Source organism: Euleptes europaea, chromosome 1 (genome assembly GCF_029931775.1).
Source record: "Euleptes europaea isolate rEulEur1 chromosome 1, rEulEur1.hap1, whole genome shotgun sequence".
Taxonomy (NCBI): Eukaryota; Metazoa; Chordata; class Lepidosauria; order Squamata; family Sphaerodactylidae; genus Euleptes; species Euleptes europaea.
Genome location: NC_079312.1, coordinates 35,254,902 through 35,280,243, shown reverse-complemented (window position 1 = coordinate 35,280,243; position 25,342 = coordinate 35,254,902). Strand labels below are relative to the sequence as shown.

Genomic DNA, 25,342 nt, shown 5'->3' with positions numbered 1-25,342 from the left:
TTAGCTGTGCGTTGCTCTGTGCCATTTAGTTAGTTATTGGATTTATATGTGACCCCTCCCAAGGCCTTAGGTGGCCTGAGATGAGATATCCATATGGTTGCCAACCTCCAGGTGGCGGCTGGAGATCATCCGCTATTGCAATAGAGATCTGTTCACCTGGCAAAAACAGCCGTTTTGGCCATTGGCTTCTATGGCATTGAAGTTCCTCCCCTCTCCGAACCCTACTCTCCTCAGACTCCACCCCCAAAATCTCCAGGTATTTCCCAGCCCGAAGCTGGCAACCCTGTATATCCAAGTTTATGGACTTTATTTTATTTTCCCAATTGCCCCAGAGTATATCTATCAAAATGTATAGTATTTGAGAGGGAGATGATATCTTTTTTTTCACATGCTTGCATAGCTTGGACTCTTAGCATTCCATTATTATTGCCCAGCAAGGCTTGATTTTCATTTCAATATGGATGAAAACATGGCATGGTGCAGGTTTGCTTGAAGGGTTTTCATTTCATTTTTTCCCCTTCTGCTATCCAAATACATCACACAGGGAGAACTTTCATTGATTTAAGTGGCAGTTTGACTGACTGAAATGCTTCAGCATTTGGGCCTTGTAATGGCATGCTGCACTCTGGCTCTCACCCCCCCCCCCCCCCGCCAACTCCTATTCTTTAGGCACAAATAAAGAAAAAATGATTAGGAGGAGCCTATGTGCATGCTTCAAATCATATGACACTCATGTGACATAGGTCAGGTAAGTAGCAGCATATATTTCTGAACTGTTTATTCTAAGACACTATGGAACCGTTGGGCGTCCTCTCCATGCTTTGTCAGTGCTGAAGGAGCTGTTCCAAGACTAGGAAAACCCAGACATGATGTCATGCCTCTCTAGTAATTGACCAAAACTAGTCTATGGTAAGCCAATTCATAAAGAGGCATGATGTCACTTCTGTCTTTTTCCAGAAGTGATGTTACGCTGTCAGCAGACAGCCTTTTTTTAATTTTATTTTTCTTCCACCTGGTAACCCTACACTTGGCTTACGTGCATATTATGCAGTACCTCTGAGTGGATAGAACATGTGGTAACTGCCTAATGATCTGGGGCACTAGATTCTACCAAAATAATACTGGAACTGTATGCTCAGCATCCACTTTCCCAAAGGCTGGTGATACTCATTAAGAGGAATAAGGTATACATTGTGGGATATGAGTTCATTGGCAAATTTTCTTTTCGCTTCCTGGCTTGGCAACCTAATTCCTTCTTTCTAGACATAGAAAGAGAGAGCCAGCATGGTGTAATGGTTAAGAATGGCAGGACTCGAATCTGGAGAATCAGGTTCTATTCTTCACATGAAACCTGCTGAGTGCCCTTGGGCCAGTCACAGTTCTCTCAGAACTCTCTCAGCCCATGCAGAGGCAGGCAATGGCAAACCACTTCTGAAGACGAAGAGTTGGTTTTTATACTCCACTTTTCTCTACCAAAAGGAGTCTCAAAGCAGCTTACAAGTTCCTCCCCCCTCCCCCCCCAAAAAAGGCACCTTGTGAGGTAGGTGAAGCTGAGAGAGTTCTGAGAGAACTGTAACTAGCCTAAGATCACCCAGCAGGCTGCATGTGGAGGGATGGGGAATTCAGTCTGGTTGTCCGGATTACAGTGTGCTGCTCATGTGGAGGAGCGAGAAATCAAACCTGTAGTGCATTCCTGATGTGGGGGACTGAAAGTTCCCTGGAGTTCATGGAATAAGAGATACTTATGCTGGTGGCAGGGGCAGTTCTGTCAGAGCCGCAGAGCTGCACACCACCCTTCTGATGCCGCAGTCTCTCTGGGACCTAAATCCCAGAAGAGATATGTGGTGCCGGCGTGGGCCGTTCTTGGGGGCTGAGCTGATTGTAGTCAGCTTCCAAAGCCCCTCCAGCCCAGGAATGCCCCTTCCAGCAACAGTGTTGCTGCGCCAGGGAACCTCTTTAGAGGCGCTACAGCAGTACCTCTACTATGTTGTCTTCGGCAGCCACAAGGCTCAGGAATGAGCTGCTGGTTCTCCAGATTAGAGTCCGCCACTCTTAACCACTACACCACGCTGGCTCTGAATGTCTCTTGCCTTGAAAACCATACGGGGTCACCATGAGTTGGCTGTGACTTGATGGCACATACACACAGAGAGAGAGAGACATAAGAAAGGGAGCTGGAAGAATGGTAGAAACTGAAGTGGACTTCTCCACATCTCTTATGTTGATGTAGTGGCACACAGGATATCCAGAATGGGATTCCATTCCAGAAACCTCTCTCTAAATGAGTGTCACAAGCTGTGACAATAGGAGAGGGAAGATGGAGGCAACCTCTTTATGCATTCCCATGTCTTCTGGCTTCCTCTTTGTTGTCTTAGAAAGTGATAGAAATTAACAAGTACTTACTCGTACTTCCTACAACAGTCATAGCAAAACTCGTACTTCCTACAACATTCATAGCAAAACTCGTACTTTGTACAACAGTCATAGCAAAACATCGAGAGGGTTAAAGAATGCAGAATTTTGATGACACGATCAAGTGCAAGTTACTAATTGGTAACTTGAATGGCTAGAGGTAGCTGCAAACCTACCACTAGAGGATGCTAGAGGTAACCGATAATCTGGTAAGTGAAAAACTACTAAGAGGTAAAATGCGATCAACTTCATTTACTAATCTTGAGATGGAGGGCACAAGGATGGAATGTACTGAACTCTTGCAAATCCTTAATGTGCACAGGCCTTGTTGCCTAAATCCATGCATCTCTGCTGCTTTTTGTGCTCACCAGAATCCGAGTAAGCTCGGGCTGTGAAGGTTCATGCTTCTTAATGCCTGCATATTTGTATTTACTCCTGTGTCAGAATACCGAGTTCTTTTTTTAAATATATCCATGTGCAATAAAGTCATGTATGCACTTAGATTACCAAAAATGAGTCCTTTTTATGCACACATGGTGATGACTGTCGGTTATTGCAGTTCAATAAAGCAACTCATTCAGTTCCAATATAAATCAAGTATTGCATTTTAAAAGGCTTTTTTTTTCTTATTTGCCTGCGAGAGGTAAGAAGTGTTGTGAAATGCTTTAGTTCTTGTGCATTTAGCTTGCATATTTTTTGTTTACGTTTTCTTCCTCACGGTAGGCCGTAGTTCTCAGTTCATGAAAGGCTTGAAAAGAGAATACACATTAGAAGCAGTTTTTATTAGTCTGAAAATTTTGTTAATACTTCCGTGGATAACATAAATTGCCTAAAGATGGCAGAACTGCTGTGTGTTACCAATTAAAGGGGGGGGGGACACACTCCGGTCTTACGATTAAGCTGTCTGTAAAACAGAAACTTGAGAACAACACATTTTACAGTTGGGAAACTTGGGAATAATACTGAATTCATTTGGTTCCCACCTAATTCGACTTAGCAAATGTAAGCTTTATGCGACGACTGACTTCCCATTTGTTAGCTGGCTTCCAACTTTAAATGAAACAGATAGCTCTTTTTTATTTAAAAAAATGGAGTGTATTTTCAGTGCAGAAAACAAGAGATCCTGCTATTCATCCGTTTTATAAAGTTTTACAATCCCTTTTTTATGGGTGACTGGTACTTTTTTTTGTTCTTTTTTGCTTTTCTAAAGTAACTAATTTAGAAGTTTTATCTTGTATATGCTCTCTGCAAAAGGAAAACAAAAATCCCAAAGCCATTTGCTCTTCACTGCTAAAAGGATGCACAACACCCTTTGACTATATATTTAGGTTTTATGAAATGGCCGCCTGTCTGGGGGTATTAATTTCTGTCCATTCTGTATTACTGGTTTACTAACCAAAATGCACACTCGCATACACACACACAAACACAATGCCACAGATTTCATTTTTTAAAAACTTTTTTAAAAATTTCTTTTAAACATGAAAGATTGTTCAGTAATTGTTTCACATATCACTCGTGGTTTTCCTTTTGTTTTTCCTACTTCATTTCAATTTATTTTGAATTGTTGTTTTTGTTTAATGATGTTGATCATATCATGTGCAAAAAGATTTGGCTGTTCCTTTTGAGAAGTTGTGATTCTTTGTTTCACCCTTTATATATATATTATATATATCAATATGGATAGGTTTTTATTGAGCATCATTAGAAATTTTCAGCTGTTAAGTGTTGTTGTTTGTTCCTATATTATTTTAAAGTTTTTTTCCTCCTTTCTGTTTAATTTTCTGATTTTTGTTCCATTCTTTGCTTGAACCCAAGTACTTGAGCTGCTAGGTTAGAACTCCTGTCTGCTTTCCTAAGCCTTGTTGCTAGTCTTTATGTTATTCTGGTTTGTTCCTTCTTACCCTGCTAACTTCTAGCTGGACTCATGGGTAAGTGCTTCCCTGTAGCTAGCACAGCTCAGATAATCAGAGTCGATTATCTGACACATGCCATGTGCTTTTTCCCCCCTCCTCTTAAATCTTTCTCATGTTTAGATTTTGTAGTAAAAACTTTCCATATTCTTTTCCTGAATTTAGGTTTTGAAATGTAAGCTTCCATACTGAAATTAGGATGCATGTGGTGTTTGCATAATTGCCTTCTCTCCCCTGGCTTTCATATTGGCATCAACTGATCCTCTTAGTAAAAGCCAACCATTAACATTGCCTATTTTTTTTTCATCCCAAGGTTGTAAATATGAATTAACATCACAATGAGACTGTAACTATTACCTTTCTCTTCTTTCATGGAATTGACATCTACTTTTGACTGCTTTAATGCCTGACAATAGATCATTCTGCACTTTGCCAATCTACCGTTTTTCTTTTTGGCTTTTTTGTTTTTTTTCCCCCTTTCAATGAATAGCATGGTATAGTGCACCAGCAGAATGGTGTTAACCCTGGACATGCCCAAGAATAGAAAGGTAGGGTAGTAAGTCCAATGAGAGAAGGTACAATATGTTAAAGGGGAAACGTTAACAATAATAATAAACTATTCCCAGTGGGTGAAAGCATGAACCCTTATCGGTTGGCAGCTTCCAAATATCTATAAGCCAAATGTGGGTTTTGGGGTGGTAATAATTTGGGTAGAAGTTTTTTTGGTCTCTGTATATACATATATATAATATGTACATATATATCTACATATGTACCATATAGTGAATAGATACAGTAAGTTCATCACAATAGGGTTTCTTTATCCCATCCTCACCTTCCACCAGTGCCACCGCCAAGAAAATCCATTAAAAATGAATGTTTGGCATATGATCTCAAATACAATTCTCTCATTGTAGAGCGAACTTTTAAAAAAAATGTAAGATAACTAACGCTTTTAGATTGCCTATTGTTTACTTTCCCCCCTGTAAAATATTGAGTTTTAAAAGAAGGACAAGCTGGATCCTTTCTAATAAAAGAATATTTTCCCCTCCATGTTAATTCTTAAAGTAATGCTCTGCTGTACTAATTTTTTGTTCATGTTTAAAAAGCTGTTCCTCAAACACATGGTGAGTGCACCTTTACTTAAGAGGGAATCGGAGCTATTACTGGTCATGAGAGCTGGCAACTATGTGTCTGGAGTATTCTGAATGCAATAAATGATGGAGCAGGTGGATTCATACCTCCTGACCATGAGATAATACTCCTTTTTTCCTTTTTTTTTTTTCTTTCCTTCCATACCCTGGATACCAGGCAGAATTTCTTCACCACTTCTAGCATTTTTTTAATTCTTTTAATCCTTTTATTCGATTTTTTTTTTTAGGTTTTTTTTATGTTGGTGGGGGAGGTCTGAAGAGGATCAGATTGACAGTAGATCATAGTTTTTGGTAGAAAATCTGAATTTTGTTTCTTTTTTAAAGAAAAAAGAAAGACTGAATGAATTCTGGTCTGACAGCATTATTTGTATCTTGCATTAGAATGCATTGCTTATCTTAGTTTTCTTTTCAACAATTGTCTGCTTTTAGTTGCTTCAGTCTATATTTATCTCTCATGAGAATACTGCTCTGTTTTCTTGTATTGTCAACTTGCACATGCTACATTACAGGAATGCAGTATTGAAATACAAATTCAGTTTTCACATCTTTTTGCATGGCCTTTAAAATATACTGTAAATCACTGTCTGGGGCTTTTAATAGAAATGCAAAACATATTTCTCCCAATCAGTTAAATCAAAATGTATCAAAATGTGGTAAATGGCATACTTTTTTTGTTTTTCTAAAAAAAAACTATTTATTCACTGGACCGTTTACTTTCTTTAGATATCGTTAAACTCTTACCCACTGAAGATTAAATACTATTCTTGTTTCAATATATTTAGTGATTTACAGTTGAAACACATTATTGAAGAGAAATGCTTAAAAAGAATTAAAGAAAGATGTTCGTTTCTGTCATAGGGGATGAAATGATGTAAAGCATGGTCAGTTTTATAGCAAATAATTGAACTAATGCCAAAGCAGGGTTTAGTCCTGTGTGAAAGTTTTCTCAGGTGCATAGTCCTGTATTAATTGATCAGGCTGGCTTCAGACCAGAGGCAAGATCATGGCACATTCTTAAACGGCAAGTGAGACTGCAATATTCCTATAATTAGATTTTGCACGAAATGCCAGCATAACCAATGAGGCAGGCTTTAGACCCATGCAATATGCTGCTGAGGGGTTTCCCCCCCTCTCCCTCAAAAGCCTAGTGTGTGCTTGTTCTCGTTAGACACTTTGCTGTGCTGTTTTCTTAACAAGTAGATATTTTCGGTGTATCTGCTCAACTTAAACCTTAGGAGGTCACAAAGAAGCGCAGCAGTGCTTCCAAGCATGCAGTCGACTATGTGTACAAGAGGCTCGGTATAGCCTGCAGTCCCTTTTGCCCTCTTATCCACTGTTGTGCAGAGCTGAAGAAGAGTTAAGATAGAAGGGGGGGGGGGGAACTTGCCATGCTAGCCTGACTGTGCCAATAAAGAATCTTCTGGAAATATCTGTAAATGAATAGCTGCCATCAATCATTGTCATTCCTTTATTTCATGTCTACTGATGAGGTTGACTAGTGTCATTGTTTGTTACTGTCCAAACCATAACTTCATCCATGTAACGTCAAGCAGATATGACAAGTACACATTTTCCAGATGAATAAAATACAAAGTCACCTTTTAATTTACAATTGGATAGTTGGTGGTGGTGGGTTGTTGTGGGGGTTTTTTAAATAAACAAATCTGTTCTAAAAATGTACGCTGATGCTCATTTTCTTTTTGAGCTAAAACATAGCTAACTGTTTTCTCTTGTAAAATCATTAAATCTCGAATCAAATGGAGGAATTATCATGCTGTAGCCTTTTTTAACAGGGAGGTTCTGACATTTTGCACCCCTTTGTGAGGCTTCATCAAAATGTCTCTAAATTACAAGAAACTGGTAAGAAGAAGAAAAGGGAAAGAATTCAGATATTTTTATCTACTTTGGTCAGTAGAGTTCATACCAAAAGCGATCTCTTACAACCAGCCTTACAAGATGGAAGCGAATTGTTTCTGCATTTTCAAAACTCTGTCTTTCTTATACCAGTGCAACTTCTCACACATTCCCAGCAGACATAAACATATCATTAACGACCGTAGAGGATTATTATGACAGTTGTTAACCCCTCTATTAACAAGATCCTCTGGAGACCTGCAAATGCACACTTGGGTGGGGGTAAATTTTCCCTTGTGGTGGCAACCCCTTGGCACCAATTGACTGCCACTCTAGTAGGTCGGTCAATCTTTGGGGAAGCTTTTGAGGGGAATAGGAAGAGACAAAAGGGGAGACTGAAAATCACCCCTTCAATCTTAACCAAAATGTTTCCATTTATGTTTAAATAGAAACAACAAAAAGAGGAACATTTAGAAAGAAGCATTATACTATGAAATACCCAAAATCTGCAAAGGAGTCAGTATTGTTCCCATTCTATTACTGACTTTTGTCCTTGAACTACCGATTACCTTGACCTACAGCACAACTTTCAATGAAATCCTAAATGTGCCAAATACTTCAACACAAACACCTATAAAATATACATTGTTATGCCTAAAAAGATTTCAGGATTTTAGAATCAAGATAATTGCCTAGTACCAGTGATTAATTTAAGATGTTTAGCATTTATTTGTACATCTTGATAAGTTCATAGGACTCCCTAATTATATTTGATAATTGGTTAAAATCTTTTACAGACTACACAGAATATGTTTTAATACCATTTGCAGGGATTGCATTGGAATCATTCATTCCATATGTAGCTATGGGTCTGTAATTTAAATTCAGCAGAAGGTAGGGTGGAGGGAACAATAGATTTAGATACCATGCTTTGCTTTTCCTAGACGGAGACATGTTTTTAGTGCAAGTACTGTCTGTATTTCTGCCCTAGCCAAATCAACACTTGCTTAAAATGGAAGCCAATCAAAACCCCTAAAACAGCTTGCGGATACATTTATTTTATAGGGTGTTTAAAAAAAAGATCAGTATTCCAATGTAGGATACTAATTAATGTTTGATATAGATGCTAGAAGAGAGCCAGCGTGGTATAGTGGTTCCAATCCCCACTCACGCCATGGAAGATTGCTGGGTGACCTTGGGCCAGTCAGACACTTCCAGCCCCAATCCTGGCTAGTATTTGGATGGGAGACCTCCAAGGAATACCAGGGTTGTGATGCCGAGGCAGGCAATGGCAAACCATCTCCAAATGTGTCTTGTCAGCTGTGTCTGATGGGGGGGGGGGGAGAAGGAGATGCTAGATATTCCAAAAATTTACAGTACAATTATCATCATGTGGCCGTCATATTGTGGTGGATATCTGCATAGAAACTGGCCTTGTTAAGGGGTTCAACATGTTCTGAGATGCTCCATATTGTCACAAACAAGAACAAGAAGCTTTGGCATATACAGGCTTCTGGGAACTGATTCCAGGGCTTTACACTTTCCCATCTAATGGAATGGCGTGGTAGGATGGTGAGTGTTGTTGAATCAGGCTTGCTGTAGATAGAAGAAGAGTTGGTTTTTATATGCTGACTTTCTCTACCACTTAAGGGAGACTCAAACTGGCTTTCAATCACCTTCCCTTCCCCTCCCCACAACAGACACCCTGTGAGGTAGGTGGGGCTGAGAGAGCTGTAACAGAGCTGTAACTTGCCCAAGGTCACTCAGCTGGCTTCATGTGGAGGAGTGGGGAATCAAACCCGGCTCTCCAGATCAGAGTCCACCACTCCAAACCGCCACTCTTAACCACTACACCATGTGTACAACTCTTAACCACTACAGTACATCTCATTAGAAAACTGTCCCTACAAGGCATGGCCTCAACAGAGTAGCATTTATAAATTACCCCATCCTCTCAGAAACAAGTCCCTACACAGAAAAACCAGAATATCAGGGAAACGACAGTTTAGAACTCTTCCTAACATTTTAGCTTTCCATATTCTGAAAGTCTTGTGTTGTTTTTTTAATGTGAGGAAGCAGCCAGACATCCAGTCTTCCCAATTGCAGACTGAAGGGATACTTTCCCCTGTTGTATCAAACTGTGCGCTGTTTGTCGAAATCAGGCCTCAGATGGGGGGTCCAGGCACAAACCAAAGGAGGATCTCAGAATGGTTCCAGATCAGGGCAGTACAGGTAGATCGGGGCACAGAGATCAGACCGCAACGAAATGGGACAGATAGCTGACTCAGGGTAGCAGGACGGGAGCAGGACAAGGAGTTATAGAGATGTGATGACAGGCAGATAACTTGGGGGTTGGATGGCGCTCAGTGTGAGGCACTGTCAAGTTGCTATGTTAAACTGCCTATCTTCAGTCTGCTGCTGTGTTTTTACCTCAGGAGAGTCGGGGACAGTGATGCCCAAATGACCACATTTGTCCCAGCTGTGCCTCATTCTAGATATAGCAGGCATCACTGAGGAACGAATCCACGTGCACATTCATAGTGAGTCCAGCTCTTTAGCCTTGTAAGAAGGGTATATGTCAGCTTAGCATGTGTCGATCCCATTCTTAAGCTCAGTTTCTTTTACCGTGCAAAAAGGGGGAAAAACGACTCCACCCATTGTCAAGGCCTAACTAGCCACATTCCCCTCTCCCCTCATGAGTGGCAGTAAGGGTCTTGTATAAGCTTTTTCCGGTGAAAAGCCATCCAAAGGTTCGTTTCACTTATAAAAGCTATTAAAACAGGATCGATGATTTAGGCAGCAGCACAGGATTCTACCCACAAAGAGGATGAAGGGGTCCTTAAAACATGTAGCCAATCTACCCTGGCTTCCTTATTAAAGCATCAGGATTGACAAGGCACAGTGGCTCATAATTGAAAAAGTCAGAAAATATCTGAGCAGAACTGGCAAGTGAAGGCCTCCAGCCAATTTGTCAGCTTGCAGTCTACTCAGGGAAATTTGAACGCCACAGTCTGACTATTTAAATCATAAAAAAGCTTGATGCAGCCTGTTAAAACTGTGAGTCTATTTTTTTATTTAAAAAAAAATCTGGGCGCTAGAAGTTGAAATTGGAAGGGAGCAGATAAGGGGGGAAAACCTTTAGTAGTATATTCATATTAATCAAATCGATCTTGGCCCAAAGGGACAGAAGAGGGATGGGGCACGATCTGTCAGAACGGATAGAAACCAACCAATTGGTGTGTTGATAGTGTGTTGCAATTTGAAACCCAAGGTTAGGGTTGATCTTGTGCCTCAGGGGGAAGAGTAAATTTACAGATCTGTCCCCTTTCCTGTTAAGCCATGGAATTATTTAAGTCTTTTGGCTATCGGTGGGAACTAGACAGGTTTATGTGCAAGTATTTTGTCTTCACTCACACACAGCCCACACCCCTGAACTAATAAAAAAGAAACCGTTGGCAGTCATCAACTCAACACAAATCTGTATCTTTCATGATAGTGAGGTTACACTGGAGATGTGCCGCTCTGAATTCAGAGGTGTTGATAAAAGACAAATGGGGAATTAGTCATTGAACAAAATATGGAAAAATATTCTTCCAGAGTAATGTTGCATACATTTCTAAAATGACAAAGCTATATAAATTGAGTAAATGCAATCCTGTGCAGACTTATTTAGCAGTACATCCAACCAAACCTGAAAGAATTCATATCCTTCCCTGTTTATCACTTCCCTCCACTTCCTTAGATATCTCCCCAATATCAGATTTTAAATGGTAAACTCCTTGTGGGAGAGACCCATCTTCTTGACCCTTGTATAAAGGTAAAGGTCCCCTGTGCAAGCACCGGGTCATTCCTGACCCATGGTGTGATGTCACATCCCGACGTTTACTAGGCAGACTTTGTTTATGGGGTGGTTTGCCAGTGCCTTCCCCACTCGTCTACACTTGAACCCCAGTTCTCGTTTTACCGACCTCCGAAGGATGGAAGGCTGAGTCAACTTGAGCCGGCTAACTGAAACCGACTTCTGTCGGGATCAAACTCAGGTCGTGAGTAGAGCTTGGACTGCAGTACTGTAGCTTACCACTCTGCACCACGGGGCCCATATTGACCCTTGTATAGCATCATGCAAATTCAAGGTGCTTTATGAAGAATAGTAATTCAGAGGGACTTACTTCTAAGTAAACAGGGATAGAACCAGACCATAAATCTCAGTCAAAAAGCTGCATAGTCAAGAAAACGCATGTTACTTGCCAATTTAGTTTTTAAAAATTGCAATTAATTGCAGTATATCATGTTTTACACTTTGCACTCATAGCCATTCAGAAAACCTGTGTCTTTTAGCAACAGGATATAAAGGTTATTTCTCTTTTATTTAAAGGAGGGTTTCCACTAATTCATTAATATATGATTTAGGTGTTCACAAAGCAATTTGTAAATAGGTGCCGCGATTCCTACTTAAGGAACCTTTTTTGCAGAATTCGCTGATTGTTTCCTGAAGAGTGCAGCTTCCATTGCTGTGTTATATTCCTTGTTGTGCTTTTGAAGTGAGAACCATCCCCGAAAAATAGGTCTTCATTTAAGTGTGTTATTGTGCCCTTCAGCTTTGCTAATTCTTTTAAGACCCTGAGAAGCTGTAAACAAGATGGGGATTTAAATCCTGCTTTCCTGCTGTATTTGTTAAGAATTTGGGTGAGACCTCGTGTAGCAGAAGTCTTGAGTCAATGTGGAAAAGAATTTAAGGAGAGGAACGCAACCTTTAATTTGATTGCTCCTCCTAAAACAGAATGTCCATATTGGGAGTGGAAAGAACCTCTCTTGTAACCATGCTCCAGACTGTCCAATTTAGGAATATGTTAAATTCTTTAATGTGGATAATGATTGGCTGAGTGTTTAGGAACCCTGCTGCCAAAAGGTGCCATCTTAAAAATGGAGAAGAGTGAATTCACCAAAGAAAAAGAAATTACGGCTCCAAGGCTATGTCCACTTACTCAAGAGGAAGTTTAATTGAATTAAGTGAAATTTGCCTCTGAGTAAATGCATAGAATCAAGCAGCATTGTACATGTACACCCCCCCAAAAAAAGCTGAACCCTGAAGTAATTTTTGTGATGGTCATTGCTGCATTGTGCTGTATCCACAAATCATCTAGGGACTGTCTCTGAAACTCCAGTGTAACTCACCAGCAAAGCTTACACTCTGAAACTCATGTTGGTCTCTAAGGTACTACTGGACTCAAATCTAATTGTTCTACTGCAGACCAACACAGCTACCCCCTGAAACTATCACCAGCAATGTGTCGAGGAGCATCCTTTTTTCTGTTGTTGTTTTTGTCGGTTCTTTCAGAAAAGTTTTAAAATCTGCTGTACACAAAGAGAGGAAAAAATCCATATGCACGACTGCCTGTTGAGCAGAAAAACATAATGGGTGGTATTTGGGTCCTCCCCAAAAATCCAATCCAATGCTTCACCAAATATAGAATATTTAAGAAAAATATAATGAAGCACATTTCCTTAGAATGGCAGAATCTATTACAATTAATTAGAAACAAATAAATAGGAGCTGGCACTAGATACTAGTTTGCTTTTGGGGTGAGTTTCTTTTCCAAGAGAAACACTGCTGGGTCTTTTTGTTCTCTTGTTAAGTCCCGAATTAATGCACTTTGATGAGCAGGAGATCATGCACCATTTCTAATATTTTTGGCCTGAAGGCAATAAAGCGATCAATAAGTGTTGCAAGTTGACAATGGAAGCTGAAGGATATGTTTGATAGAGGCTTAGAGTCTGACATTCAGCAGGAAGCTAGGGAGCACATTCGTTCTCATGCTTTGCGGTGTGTATTTGATGCATCTAAGGCAACGTGTTTCTCTAAATTGTGTCTTTCTCTATATGTATAAATGAACAGATGCAGATAGAGCTCAAAAGCATGGCATGGATGAATTTATCTCTTCCAATCCCTGTAACTTTGACCACGCTGCACTCTTTGAGATGCTCCAGCGCCTCACTTTGGACCACAGACTTAATGACTCCTATTCTTGTCTGGCAAGTATCTTCTTTAGTCTATGTGATATGAATATTGGGCACCAAAGTCTGATCTGGTAAAAATGGGGGGATGCGCCACTGCCATTAGTGGAAGGTGTGCCTGCTTACACCAGGTCCGAATTTGGCCCAAGAGAACTTGTGTTTCGGAAGCATTGTGTGTTGAAGTTACTGTCTTTCCTAGCAATTCTGTACAACTTAGAAATCTGTGTTTCGTTTTTTTAGGTAATATTAGCATGCAAGTGAAATCACACGCATCAGCAGTATTTTGGTGCCTCCATGGCCTTTTATGGTAGCCTGAGTTAGTAACGCCTTTTTGAACTGTGCTTTGAAAAAATCTGGCCACTGGTAATATTTTGTTGGAAAAGATCCCTCAGACCCTTTAAATGTAACAATTTCGTGAATGGGAAGAAACCAAAAGCTAAGTCTGAGCCTTTACTTGTGACACATTAGATCACTTCTTACCTGATAGTTAGATATTTTGTACATAGTACACATGTTTTGAAATCGTTGTTATACTATGTGTCTTCCAGTGATGACAGGATTATCTTACTGCCATTGCGTTGACTTTGCATTTGATTGAAATTAATCTCTTTTTTTGTCAAAATTTAATAGATCCTCTAAATATTTTAGCAAATTGGTGAATACCAAATTTTGACAATTATATTTGCTGCCTTTTTTTGTTACAATTAAGATGTTTTGGGTTGGATCCAACCAATTTTTCCACTGGTAAAAAAGGCGGGATTCCCATTTGACCACCAAAAAGGCTATGCTGGAGATCATGTACAAAAGCCAGAATGGATGGGGCTGTAATAAAGGGGAGAATTGGGTGACACTGAACAAAAAAGTTGTCAGGATCAAACTTTTTGTTAAAAATGGTGATAGACGTTGTTTTTGGTAAGATCATTTCAAATTTAAGCAAACTTTAAAAACATTTATTTAAAAAATGTGTTCTTCAAATATATCCAAACCTAGTTACAAAAGGATTAAACAAAAAATGAGTATGTATACTTCCAGAATTTAATTTGAGCTGATGCTCATCCTTGCAATCTTGTTTGCAACAAGATTGGAGCCCCAGCTCCTCTTTCCTTATAAAATAAACCCTGGTGATTTTCTTCCCATCACAGTACATAGGCCAAGAGCATTTATGCATTGTGGAATGTGTGTGGGATGCATTTGTAAACCAGCTTTACTGCATGGAATCTTACAGAAATGCATTGAAATTGCTTTTCTGTTTTTTACACCCCAATAGCAGGAGAGTGGCTGAAAAACATATTGAGAGGCTGAGAAAGCTCATATGGGTTTGGTCTTAGCATGTTGAGGCCTTCATTGATACAGGCATGATCGCATGCAAGATAAACAACAATTGATAGGATAAACTATTGATTGTTTTAGAGTCTCAGAAAAATTATCTGTATTTTTTTTTTCCGTTTTGGAATTTCCATAAATGCAAGTCTGGTGGGTTTCAGTTTTGCTGATACAGGCGATTTCACATCCATGGGCCATTAAACCTTGGCAACTTCTGTGGAGCTGTCCACACTAACCAATTTCCTATTTATTTAGTACATTTTTACCCTGCCCTTCTTACAAGGTTCTTGAAGCAGCACATGGTTCTGTTCTCTGTGTTAGGTGAGTTAGACATAGAAAATGTGACTTGCCGAAGATCACTCAGTGAGTGTCATGGATGAGTCGGGATTTGAACCCAGGTATCCCTGGGAGTCCTAGTCTAATTGTCTGACCACTGCGCCACCCTGGTGTAGTGGTTAAGAGCGGTGGTTTGGAGCAGTGGACTCTGATCTGGAGACCCGGGTTTGTTTCCCCACTCCTCCACTTGAGCGGCAGACTCTAATCTGGTGAACTGGATTTGTTTCCCCACTCCTACATATGAAGACTGCTAGGTGACCTTGGGATAGTCACTGCTCTCTTAGAGCTCTCTCAGCCCCACCTACATCACAGGGTGACTGTTGTGGGGAGGGGAAGGTGATTGTAATCACCGGTTTGATTCTTCCTTAAGTGGTAGAGAAATTCGGCATATAAAAACCAACCCTTCTTCTTCTCCTTCTTCTTCTTCTTCCTCATAAAAGGCAGACTAGATGTAGTAAACATCTCTTTCTTCACTGAATTTAATTTTCAAAGTCTGGAGTAGAGGCTAAGAACCTGATTGTTGAAGATTAGTGGTAGATGTGGTGCTTTTGAAATATGCTTTTCTTTGATTCATAGACACTACCCTACTTGCCCTGGGCAATGTGAGGCTTTTCTGTGAGCTCCCCAGCCATCATCTTCAGGACGTTGTGGTGGGGTAGGGGTATGTTTCACTGTTCCTCCCCCCAATCTGGTTGGGTCACCATCTTGGAGGACTTGTTAGCTGCAACGGATGGCAGCAACAGATCCTTTCAAACTTGATCAGAATTGCACTTCCGTGTCAGCCACTGTAAGCTAGACATACCCTTTCTCTCATTCCCTACTTACCCAGGACCTGAGTAAGAATCTAGAGTATCAAGGGACAGGCATAAGAGGCCTCAGTAAGGAGAGGAAGGATTTATACAAGGAATGTCATGACGTACAATGGTTTCTGGAAAGCACGGAGAGCTCCTAAAAATGTGTATGCCTTGATTTCATCTATTAATCACAACTAAATATAGGATAGCGGGAGTCCTTCTAATTCCATTTGCATTGGGAAATCTGGCGGTGCAAGATTGATTTATCAGTTATTTTTAGGGAATAAATGATTTATCTTTGGGGGGTGGTTAGAGGAATTTTCTTCCAAATCAGAGTGGCTTGTGTAGTTCTATGACTCTTTCACAATACTTTCATTTAACACAAGGTAGTGAAAAGTGAAAAAGCAGCAAGAGGGGAGAAAGGCTTCTTTACTTGCTGAAAATTCCCTTCACCAATGAGACTTTTTAAAATTAAGAGACCCTTCTTTCCTGCACTGATCTTCTTTACACTTTACTGTAAGAAAAGAATAAAAGACCTACGTGTAAAATGTAGGCCCTCCCTAATGAACCTGGATTTGCTTTTTCCTTTCATCATTGCATGTAGCTGGCCTGTCTCTTTCGAGTTGCTGCTTCTTTTTTTGAGACATCTGGATTTTTGAATGCTCTGAAAGCATTGCTGTGATGTGCCCTTCTCTCTGCTTATGACATACTACTGTCTGCTTTCCTTAGATAGGTATGGGCTGATGCATGGATAGGGCCAACTTCTGGGGAGTAAGACTTGAAGGAAGACTTGCAAATAAACCCACAAGGGGGAAATTGTATTGGCGCATCTGGCTGCACACATCTATAGTAATCAGCTGTGGCACATCAGTGGCCTAAAAGAGTGGGTGGGGGGGCTTATCTTTAAAAGCTTCTCTCACTGGTCATGTAGATGCGAGTCTGTGTATTTTATTGTTTCTCCTCCTTTTCTTTTTCACAACTTGCAATAGCTTTTGGCCAAAATAAAACAAAGGCCGCCTCATCCGAACCTAGATGTGACTCTTACTCACTGCAAGCAAATAGGAGAGTAGCTAATTACCGTTCCCGCTTGGAGGACTTTAATCCCCTGCAACTCAGATTCCACTACTTTAACCAGCTGCTTAGCTCTGTCGGCAGTGGATATGGTGGTGCTTAAGCAGTTCCTTAGTGTTCTCTGATGCTGTCGGACCTTTTGAAATTGGATTGCTCTTAGGAAGTCTGTGGCTCGTGGTAGAATGAATTTTTTGCATGCAGAATGTCCCAAGTTCAGTCCCAGACATCTCAGTTAAAGGATTTCATGAGGAAGATGCTGAGTAAGACCTTTCTGTGAGATGCTGGAGATCCAGTGCTAGTTGGTGTAGGCAAAATAAATGGATAAATAGTCCAACAAAGTATCAGGCAGCTTCAAAATAAGTTTTTAATAGTTTCCCCCACACACACACATCTTTAACCACCACAACCCCTTAACTGTTGGTCTTTGTTTGTACTGTCAATCTATCAGCGAAACCATGACCATCAACAGAGTTATACTGTTCAATTGAAATCAAGGGGCTTAGAAAGGCATATCTCTGTTTAGGCTTGTATTGTGAATCTCTCTTTTTATATATTAAAGAACTGTTTAAATAACTTTGGTCCAGTACTGTTCACTTGTTAGCATACAATACATTTTTTTTCCCTTGCAGAACAGTATGTCCAGGATTTCTGGACTTTAGAAAAAAATAAATTGTATATTTTTTTACTGCTAGAGAAATGTGACTTCCCTTTTATGGCTTCTAAAATTTGAGATTTTTCTTCTGTGCCCTCTATATGGAAGAACGGATATTTAGCAATGGATGATGAGAGAGTGACACACACACACATACGTTTCATTTAAAGAGAAGAAAATTCACATGTAGCACACAGGACTCCAAGAAACTGAGATATGTCTGAGGCCATTTTCCATGACTCAGCTGCTGAAGAAATTATTTCAAAATTCTTCTCGGGCCAAAGGGAAGAGATTTTGGCCTTTTATGCATTCTCAGTTTCCTTGCATCTAACTTCCTGTTTCTATGGGGGTGGGCTGGTTTCAGTTCTGCATGCATTTTACTCCTGCTGATGGTCAATTTGACATCACACAGCTTTAAATGTAGCGTTTCTCTCTGTTGTTTAAATGAGCAGCTTTTGCTCTTCATAAAAACAGGTGTTATATCGAATTGACCACTAGAGGGAGCAAAACACATAAAGAACTGGAAACCGCCCCCCCCCCACCGAAGAAACAGGAAGTTAGATGCAAGGAAACTAAGAGTGCATAAAGGTCCTTACTCTTCCCCCCATTCCAGTACAGTGTTCTAAGGTGTATCCCATGCCATTTTTGAACGAATCCTGCCCCTAAATAATTAAATGCAAGAGGAAAACCAAATACATAAAACTAATCAGCCCATGGGCCTTATGTTTGACACCCCTGCCCTATACAATTTGGCATCAGCATACCATAAGGACTGCCTACTCCCATAGGAACCTACCCAAACTCTGTCAGCTGCTGGTGCCCTCTTTGAGGGTGGGGCACCATCTGAAACTAGAAGAAGAAAAGTTGGTTTTTATATGCCAACTTTCTCTATCACTTAAGGGAGACTCAAACCAGCTTACAATCACCTTCCCCTCCCCACTACAGACACCCTGTGAGGTAGGTGGGGCTGAGAGAGCTCTAATAGAGCTGTGACTTGCCAAGGTCACCCAGCTGGCTTCATGTGGAGGATTGGGAAAACAAATCCAGTTTATCGGATTAGCCTCCACCGCTAGGGTTGCCAACTGCCAGGTAGTAGCAGGAGATCGCCTGCTAATTCAACTAATCTCCAGCCGATAGAGATCAGATCACCTGGAGAAAAATGGCCGCTTTGGCAATTGAACTCTATGGTGTTGAAGTCCCTTCCCTCCCCAAACCCCACCCTCCTCAGGGTCTGCCCCAAAAATCTCCCGCCGGTGGCAAAGAGGGACCTGGCAACCCTATCCACCGCTCATGTGGAGGAATGGGGAATCAAACCTGGTTCTCCAGATCAGACTCCACCACTCCAAACCACTGCTCTTAACCACTACACCACGCTGGCTAGATAGATGGCAACTCAAGAAAGGGTCTTCTCAATCATGGCATCAAAATTATGGAGATTCATCTATCCCCCTATATCTTTGTCTTCTGCTGGCAGGTGAAGAATGTTCTGTTTCGTTTGGCATTTCTGCACTGAACCACGTTCCCATTTATGTGGATTGTTTAATTGTTGTGTGTGTGTGTTTTAAAAATTATTTTTTTTATTTTTTTTGCCGCCTTGGGGACTATAAGTTGAGCGCACACATATGAGTCCACAAGGCAAATAGTATATCTAGTATAAAACATATAATAAATCAAAATGAAAATATACAATTAAAACCTAATATCATGAACTACCATAAAACTATCAAATCCATCCAGTTTCAGTAGCCATAAAACATCAAATGCCATCCCATTCATCTAATCTAGTTCAAAGGCCTTAACTATAAGGATAGTATCAACCTTATCTCCTGGTGGAAGGAATTCTGTAACCTGGGGGCAGCAGTGTAAAATACCTACTCACAGGTCCCAGCCAGTCTAACCAACTAAAGCTAGTTCCTATAGGAAAGAAGTCTTTGTGGACGTCAGAAACTTGAGCAGGTTGATGCAGATGGATTTGGATTTTCAAATAGACTAGATTTAAGCTATTTTAGGCTTTGAAGATCAAAACTAGCACCTTGAACTGAACCCAGAAACAAATTGGAATTCTGTGCAGCTAAAGTTGCACTGGTGCTGTATTTGTTTCATTTGTATCCCAGTCAGGAGTCTCGCATCTGTATTTTGTACCACCTGTAGCCTCTGAACCATCTTCAAAAGCAGTCTCACATAGAGCATGTCACAGTAATGAAATTTCCGTACAAACCTAATATTTCAGGTGACTCTAACCCCATCCACAACAGGCTGACTCTCCATTCCCTAGTTAGCACTATTTTAAAGAAACGTTATTTCAGTCATACCTTGATTGAGTTTCAGTCTATTGGCCATCATCCTGCCCATTGACACCTTGAGTAAAAGATTGACACAGATAAGCCAATGCAGAGGTAGCCTAGGAAAACAGGAACACATGTGGAGAAGGGCCAAGGTTCTAAGAGGGTTGGATCCAGTGATCTCGAACAATGGTTGTGGATCGCACAAAAGTCTTCCCCACTTTCCCTTCATCAGCAGTTCCTCCAACCTTTGGAAGGTCAATTCCTAGGGTCATAGGACCCACATGGGCCAGTGGGCTACAGTGAGGAAAGGGCAAAATTGCTCACTTCTCCCTCTTTCATAAGAGCCCCGTGGCGCAGAGTGGTAAGCTACAGTACTGCAGTCAAAAGCTCTGCTTATGATCTGAGTTTGATCTTGATGGGAGTCAGTTTCAGGTAGCCGCCTCAAGGTTGACTAAGCCTTCCTTCCTTCCATCCATCAGGTCGGTAAAATGAGTACCCAGCTTGCTGGGGGTAAAGTGTAGATGACTGGGGAAGGCACTGGCAAACGACCCCGTAAACAAAATGTTGGAATGTGACGTCACCCCGTGGGCCAGAAATGACCCAGTGCTCGCGCAGGGGACTACCTTTACCTTTACCTTCTTGCATCAGTGACCTCCACTAATGAAATAAACAGTTCCACCAGCTGAAGAGGCGGAGAGATTTCTTCCCTTCCCCTTACTCACTGAAGCCCACCAACACATCCCATTATTACTCCACATGAGTCCTGCAATCCCAGGAACAGACATTTCTGGAGTGGTAAATGGCTGCTTGGAGAAGGGGAAAGCAGGGAACATCTGCAACCTCTACCACCTCCGCTGACAGATTGATGGATCCAACCCTAAGTTTAGAATAACTACATCACCCTATCCTTTCATTTGCAAATTGTGCCCCCCTCTGTTTTTCTTACAACAGCTCTTATTCATCTGAAGAATGAGAGATCCCCTAAGAAGCAGTCCTCTGCTCTTTTTTGAGCCCATGGTATACAGCATCACATAGTTTTCGGCAGTCCTGAAATTGACTTATCATAGATAAGAAAGAGGCAACAGGTCTTGGCATGGAGAATGATTCGAAAAAAGAAGCAGAGGTGTTGTTTGCACCATTTACTGGAGCTGCCTGCCACAGTTTTCATAGCCACAGGCTCCTCTGCAGTTCATCTCTGCCAATGGCCTTTCAGAAGAGGCCCACACTGTCCATCACTTGCACTTTTTCACTCTAATGCTTCTGTGATTGGTGCGTTTTTGTCCTGAGATCAGACATGCCATGACTAATATAATCTGTTCTACTATCCTTGAAATGCACCCAGAAGCTACAGAGGCAAGAATGATTGCTTCTTTTTAGTTGAGATGTAACAAAAAGGGGAGGGGGGTCAATGAAAATGCATATTCAAAAGGCATGTGGTTTTGCAGAAATTCAGTAACATGTAAAGTGGCAGAAAGGTTGACTTTGTGAACATTTTAGACTTTACAAATTTAAATAGTCTGCATTTTTTTTTCCTGTGGGGAAAACCAACAATCCAAATTTTAAAGGGCCCCTGAAAACAGTTCTTGGAATGTTCTACGATGACACTTTCAGTAATGCCAGGGAAATTCTTGGTAAAAGCTTGAGACTGTAAAGTTAATTTGTTAAAAGAACGATTTTGCACTTTTCTGCTCTCATCATGAAGGTGAAAATTACCAAGGCTTTTCTAAAAGATTTCAGGTCAGATGTTCTGAACTAATATTTTCAACAAAGAGTTTCACCCTTCTAAACCTATTGACTTCAGTACACTTGGACGGGTGCAGTTCTGACTAGAATTGCACTGTTAAATATCTAACATAAATTGCATTTATCCTTTCGTGCACAGTAATAAAAATCTGCTAATTCCTGAGATTCTGGCGTGGGTTTCAGATCCCCACGCTTCCGTGAAGCTTACTTGATGACCTTGAGCCAGATACACATTCTTAGCCTAACCTATCTCACAGGGTTTATGTGAAGAGAAAAAGGGAAAGGGACATCCATGCATATTATTCTGAACTCCTTGAAGGAAGCATGGGATAAAAATGCACTAGATCAGGGGTCTGCAAACCGCGGCTCTCGAGCCGCATGCGGCTCTTTGGCCCATTGAGTGCGGCTCTCCGAACTTGGTTCGGAGCCCCTGCTCTCGCGCCCACTCGTGCTGGCAGCCAGACTGCGGAGCCGGCGCACCTGAGAGAGAGAGAGAGAGAGAGAGAGAGAGAGAGAGCAGGCGAGTGGGCGCGCTGTCTCTCCCCCCCCTTTCGCCGAGTCCCCCTTTCCCTTGCCCTCAATGGTTGGGAGAATTGCCGGGTCCCCCTTTCCCTTGCCCTCAATGGTTGGGAGGCTAAAGCCTTCTCTCCCCTCTAGCCACGTGATTGCTGGGCAGGGGGCTTGGTGGTTCCTGCCCCCCCCGCCTATCAGCTGTTGGGCAGGGCGGGCTTCCTTTGGTAGACCTGGCCTCCGGCTGAGTCCCATTGGGAGGCCATGTCTACCCACTGGCTTTCTTGGCGGTAGACCTGGACTCCGAGGAGGGGAAAAAGTCCTCCTTCAGAGGCCAGATCTACCAATTGGCTTCTATGGGCCTCCGGAGGCCAGGTCTACTGCCAAGAAAGCCAATGGGTAGACCTGGCCTCCCAATGGGACTAAGCTGGAGGCCAGGTCTACCAATAGGTTTTTATGGCGGTAGACCAGGCCTCCAGACGAGGACTTACAATTTAATTTTTATCAATAAATAAGATCACTATTAAGTATGATATCAAGTTTTATTCAGTGTACCTATAGTTTAATTAAGACTTAAAACTTTAATTAAAGTTTATTAAGTTAATAAACAGTGTACCTACCTATATAGTTTAAGTTTAAGAAATTTGGCTCTCAAAAGAAATCTCAATCGTTGTACTGTTGATATTTGGCTCTTTTGACTAATGAGTTTGCCGACCCCTGCACTAGATGGACAGACAAATGGATGTAGGCCAAGAGTTACATATGATGCCAGCTCCCAAATTTTAAGGGGTAAATTACACAGCAGGATCAAGATATGAAATAGCACCCTTTCATCAAATGTAAGGATAAGCATCTCTGGAAATGTTGAAATATGTAGCTGTTTTTCCCCAAATATGCTCACATCAACACAGTTTATTGCTAAGTCACCTTGATAAAAGACTTGAATTTTCACAAATATGCCCTTTTCTCCTTGGTAGTTTTTTTTTCTTCCTTTCAACAACTGAGTTGCTCTGGAAAGCCAAATACGATTTTCTGAAATCGGTACACCTTTTACTTTTGTTACCCTATCGCTAAAATGTTGTTGAAGAATGAAGCCCCATAGCATTTCTAATGTATGGGAAATATTTCTATTGCAAGCCCTTCTCCATAGCAAAATTCCTATAGCTCTGCTGAAGGGAGAGAGTGAAAAGAAAGCACCATAAGAGGCCTCCAGTGACAGCCCACCTTCTGCGTTATTCTCAATCGGCATCTTCGTCTTCACACATGCGCTTTCTGGCGATCGGAGTAATGAAAGGAACGGTGTCTGTTTCCCATGCCTTTGATTCTGCCCCTCATTATTTTAATCGTGTTTCAATCTGTTCTGGATTTGGCCCAACAAGAATAAGCAAATCCCTTCTACGGAGTTCTTAATTGATATTTCTTCAACTCTCCTCAACAGTAGCTATTTTGGCATCCAGGGAAGATTTGGTGTCATCTGAGTGGTAGAAAATGTATTTTAATCTTTTCGCAGCAGCATCCTTTCAAAGACGTAGCATTTGGGGTGGCAGATGGGGTGGCAAAGAAGTTGCCTAAAGGGGCAGGGCACTGATCTAGTCGCCGCAGGAACTTTTCAATTAAAAGATAAAAGATTTTTGCAGTTTTGAGGCATTCGGGAGTCGCATCGTTATCAGTCGCTCCGCATCCATGTCAATATTGAAGAGCTGGCAATATTTTGGAAAGGGCTGCGAGTGCATCCTTATCCTACTTAAAAGATTTTCAAATTAGCTGAGGGGGAGTCAGCTTGAAAAAAAAGCTTCCTTTCCCGGGCACTGTCTTCATAACGGGAAAGCCTCTTGAGTAAAATGACAGCATCATCTTCTGACATGGTGGGATAGATTTCCAAAGATGCTTCATTGTTCATTCATGCCTGTGTAACCTTTAGCCTTGACTACTGTAACTCTTTTGGTTAGGGTTGCCAACCTCCAGGTACTAGCTGGAGATCTCCTGCTATTACAACTGATCTCCAGCCGATAAGAGATCAGTTCACCTGGAGAAAATGACTATTGGAGTCTATAGCATTGAAGTCCCTCCCCTCTCCAAACCCCGCCCTCCTCAAGCTCTGCCCCAAAAACCTCCCGCTGGTTGTGAAGAGGGACCTGGCTACCCTACTTTTGGTCTCGTGTGGCTGCCCTTGAAGAGGCACATGATGGACTGCTGGGAGTATAATAGCAGTGTCCAGCCAATAAACTGGCTTTCAGTCTTCTTCTAATAGGCTTGCCAACCTCCAGGTACTAACTGGAGATCTCCTGCTATTACAACTGATCTCCAGCTGATAGTGATCAGTTCACCTGGAGAAAATGGCCGCTTTGGCAATTGAACTCTATGGCATTGAAGACCCTCCCCTCCCCAAACCCGCCCTCCTCAGGCTCTGCCCCAAAAACCTCCCACTGGTGGTGAAGAGGGACCTGGCAACCCTATCTTTCAACTATATCTTACTTACAGAATCAACCTACAGAAACTCAAAAGAGTGAAGGCCTTACTTATGTTAAGAAACACTACATTAGAAATGACTTCTATTTCTTTTGTTAACCAAGGGCAGATTCTGGACCTTGCATTCTCTGTCTGCCTAGAGAGATATTGGCCCTATGTGGATATTTCATCTGCGCACACATAAGGGCAGGGGGTGGGGTGGGAAATCTGCCACGAACCTCCATGCATTTGAAATTCTGGCTGCAAAGAAGATTCTACGCATGCACTCCAATAGGCATAGACTTTGAATGCATGATCTGTCCCTTCCTTTTTTACAGGCACAGATTTTCATGCATGCATGTAGGATACTAGGCAGGCAGGATCAGGACCTCAAACATGTGCAATTTACACCCATCAGGTTAAGTCTTAATTAAGCCCTATATATTCAGCTGTATATACGTGATCTGTCGGCAATGCTGTCAGCAATGCTGATTCTATGATCTTAGGCAGATCATGAGAGGGAGGGCATCTTGGGCATCTTCTGGGCATGGAGTAGGGGTCACTGGGGGGGGGTAGTTGTGAATTTCCTGCATTGTGCAGGGGGTTGGACTAGATTACCCTGGTGGTCCCTTCCAACTCTATGATTCTTTGTGAACTAACTGCACAGCATTATTGGTGATTGCATAATTTCTGTCCCCACAGAGGTCTGACGGGAAAGCCTAAGACTTTTCTTCATCCAGAAACAATGTAAAATGTTTAGATTTAGGAAGGTGATTCAGTTGGCATGGATAGACATGTGTGATTTTTAATATTTTGGTATTAATGTGTTCAT

At 41.4% G+C, this 25,342-nt stretch overlaps 1 protein-coding gene across 18 annotated transcripts in view; it reads left to right on the top strand.

Moving 5' to 3' along the window:
• Positions 1-25,342, top strand: part of CADPS (calcium dependent secretion activator) — a 460,327-nt gene that overhangs the window by 257,625 nt on the left and 177,360 nt on the right. For all 18 annotated transcript variants that reach the window (XM_056867190.1, XM_056867189.1, XM_056867199.1 and 15 more), the window contains exon 12: positions 13,230-13,366. In XM_056867190.1, the coding sequence (XP_056723168.1) occupies positions 13,230-13,366 (137 nt within the window). The remainder of the gene's footprint in view (positions 1-13,229; positions 13,367-25,342) is intronic.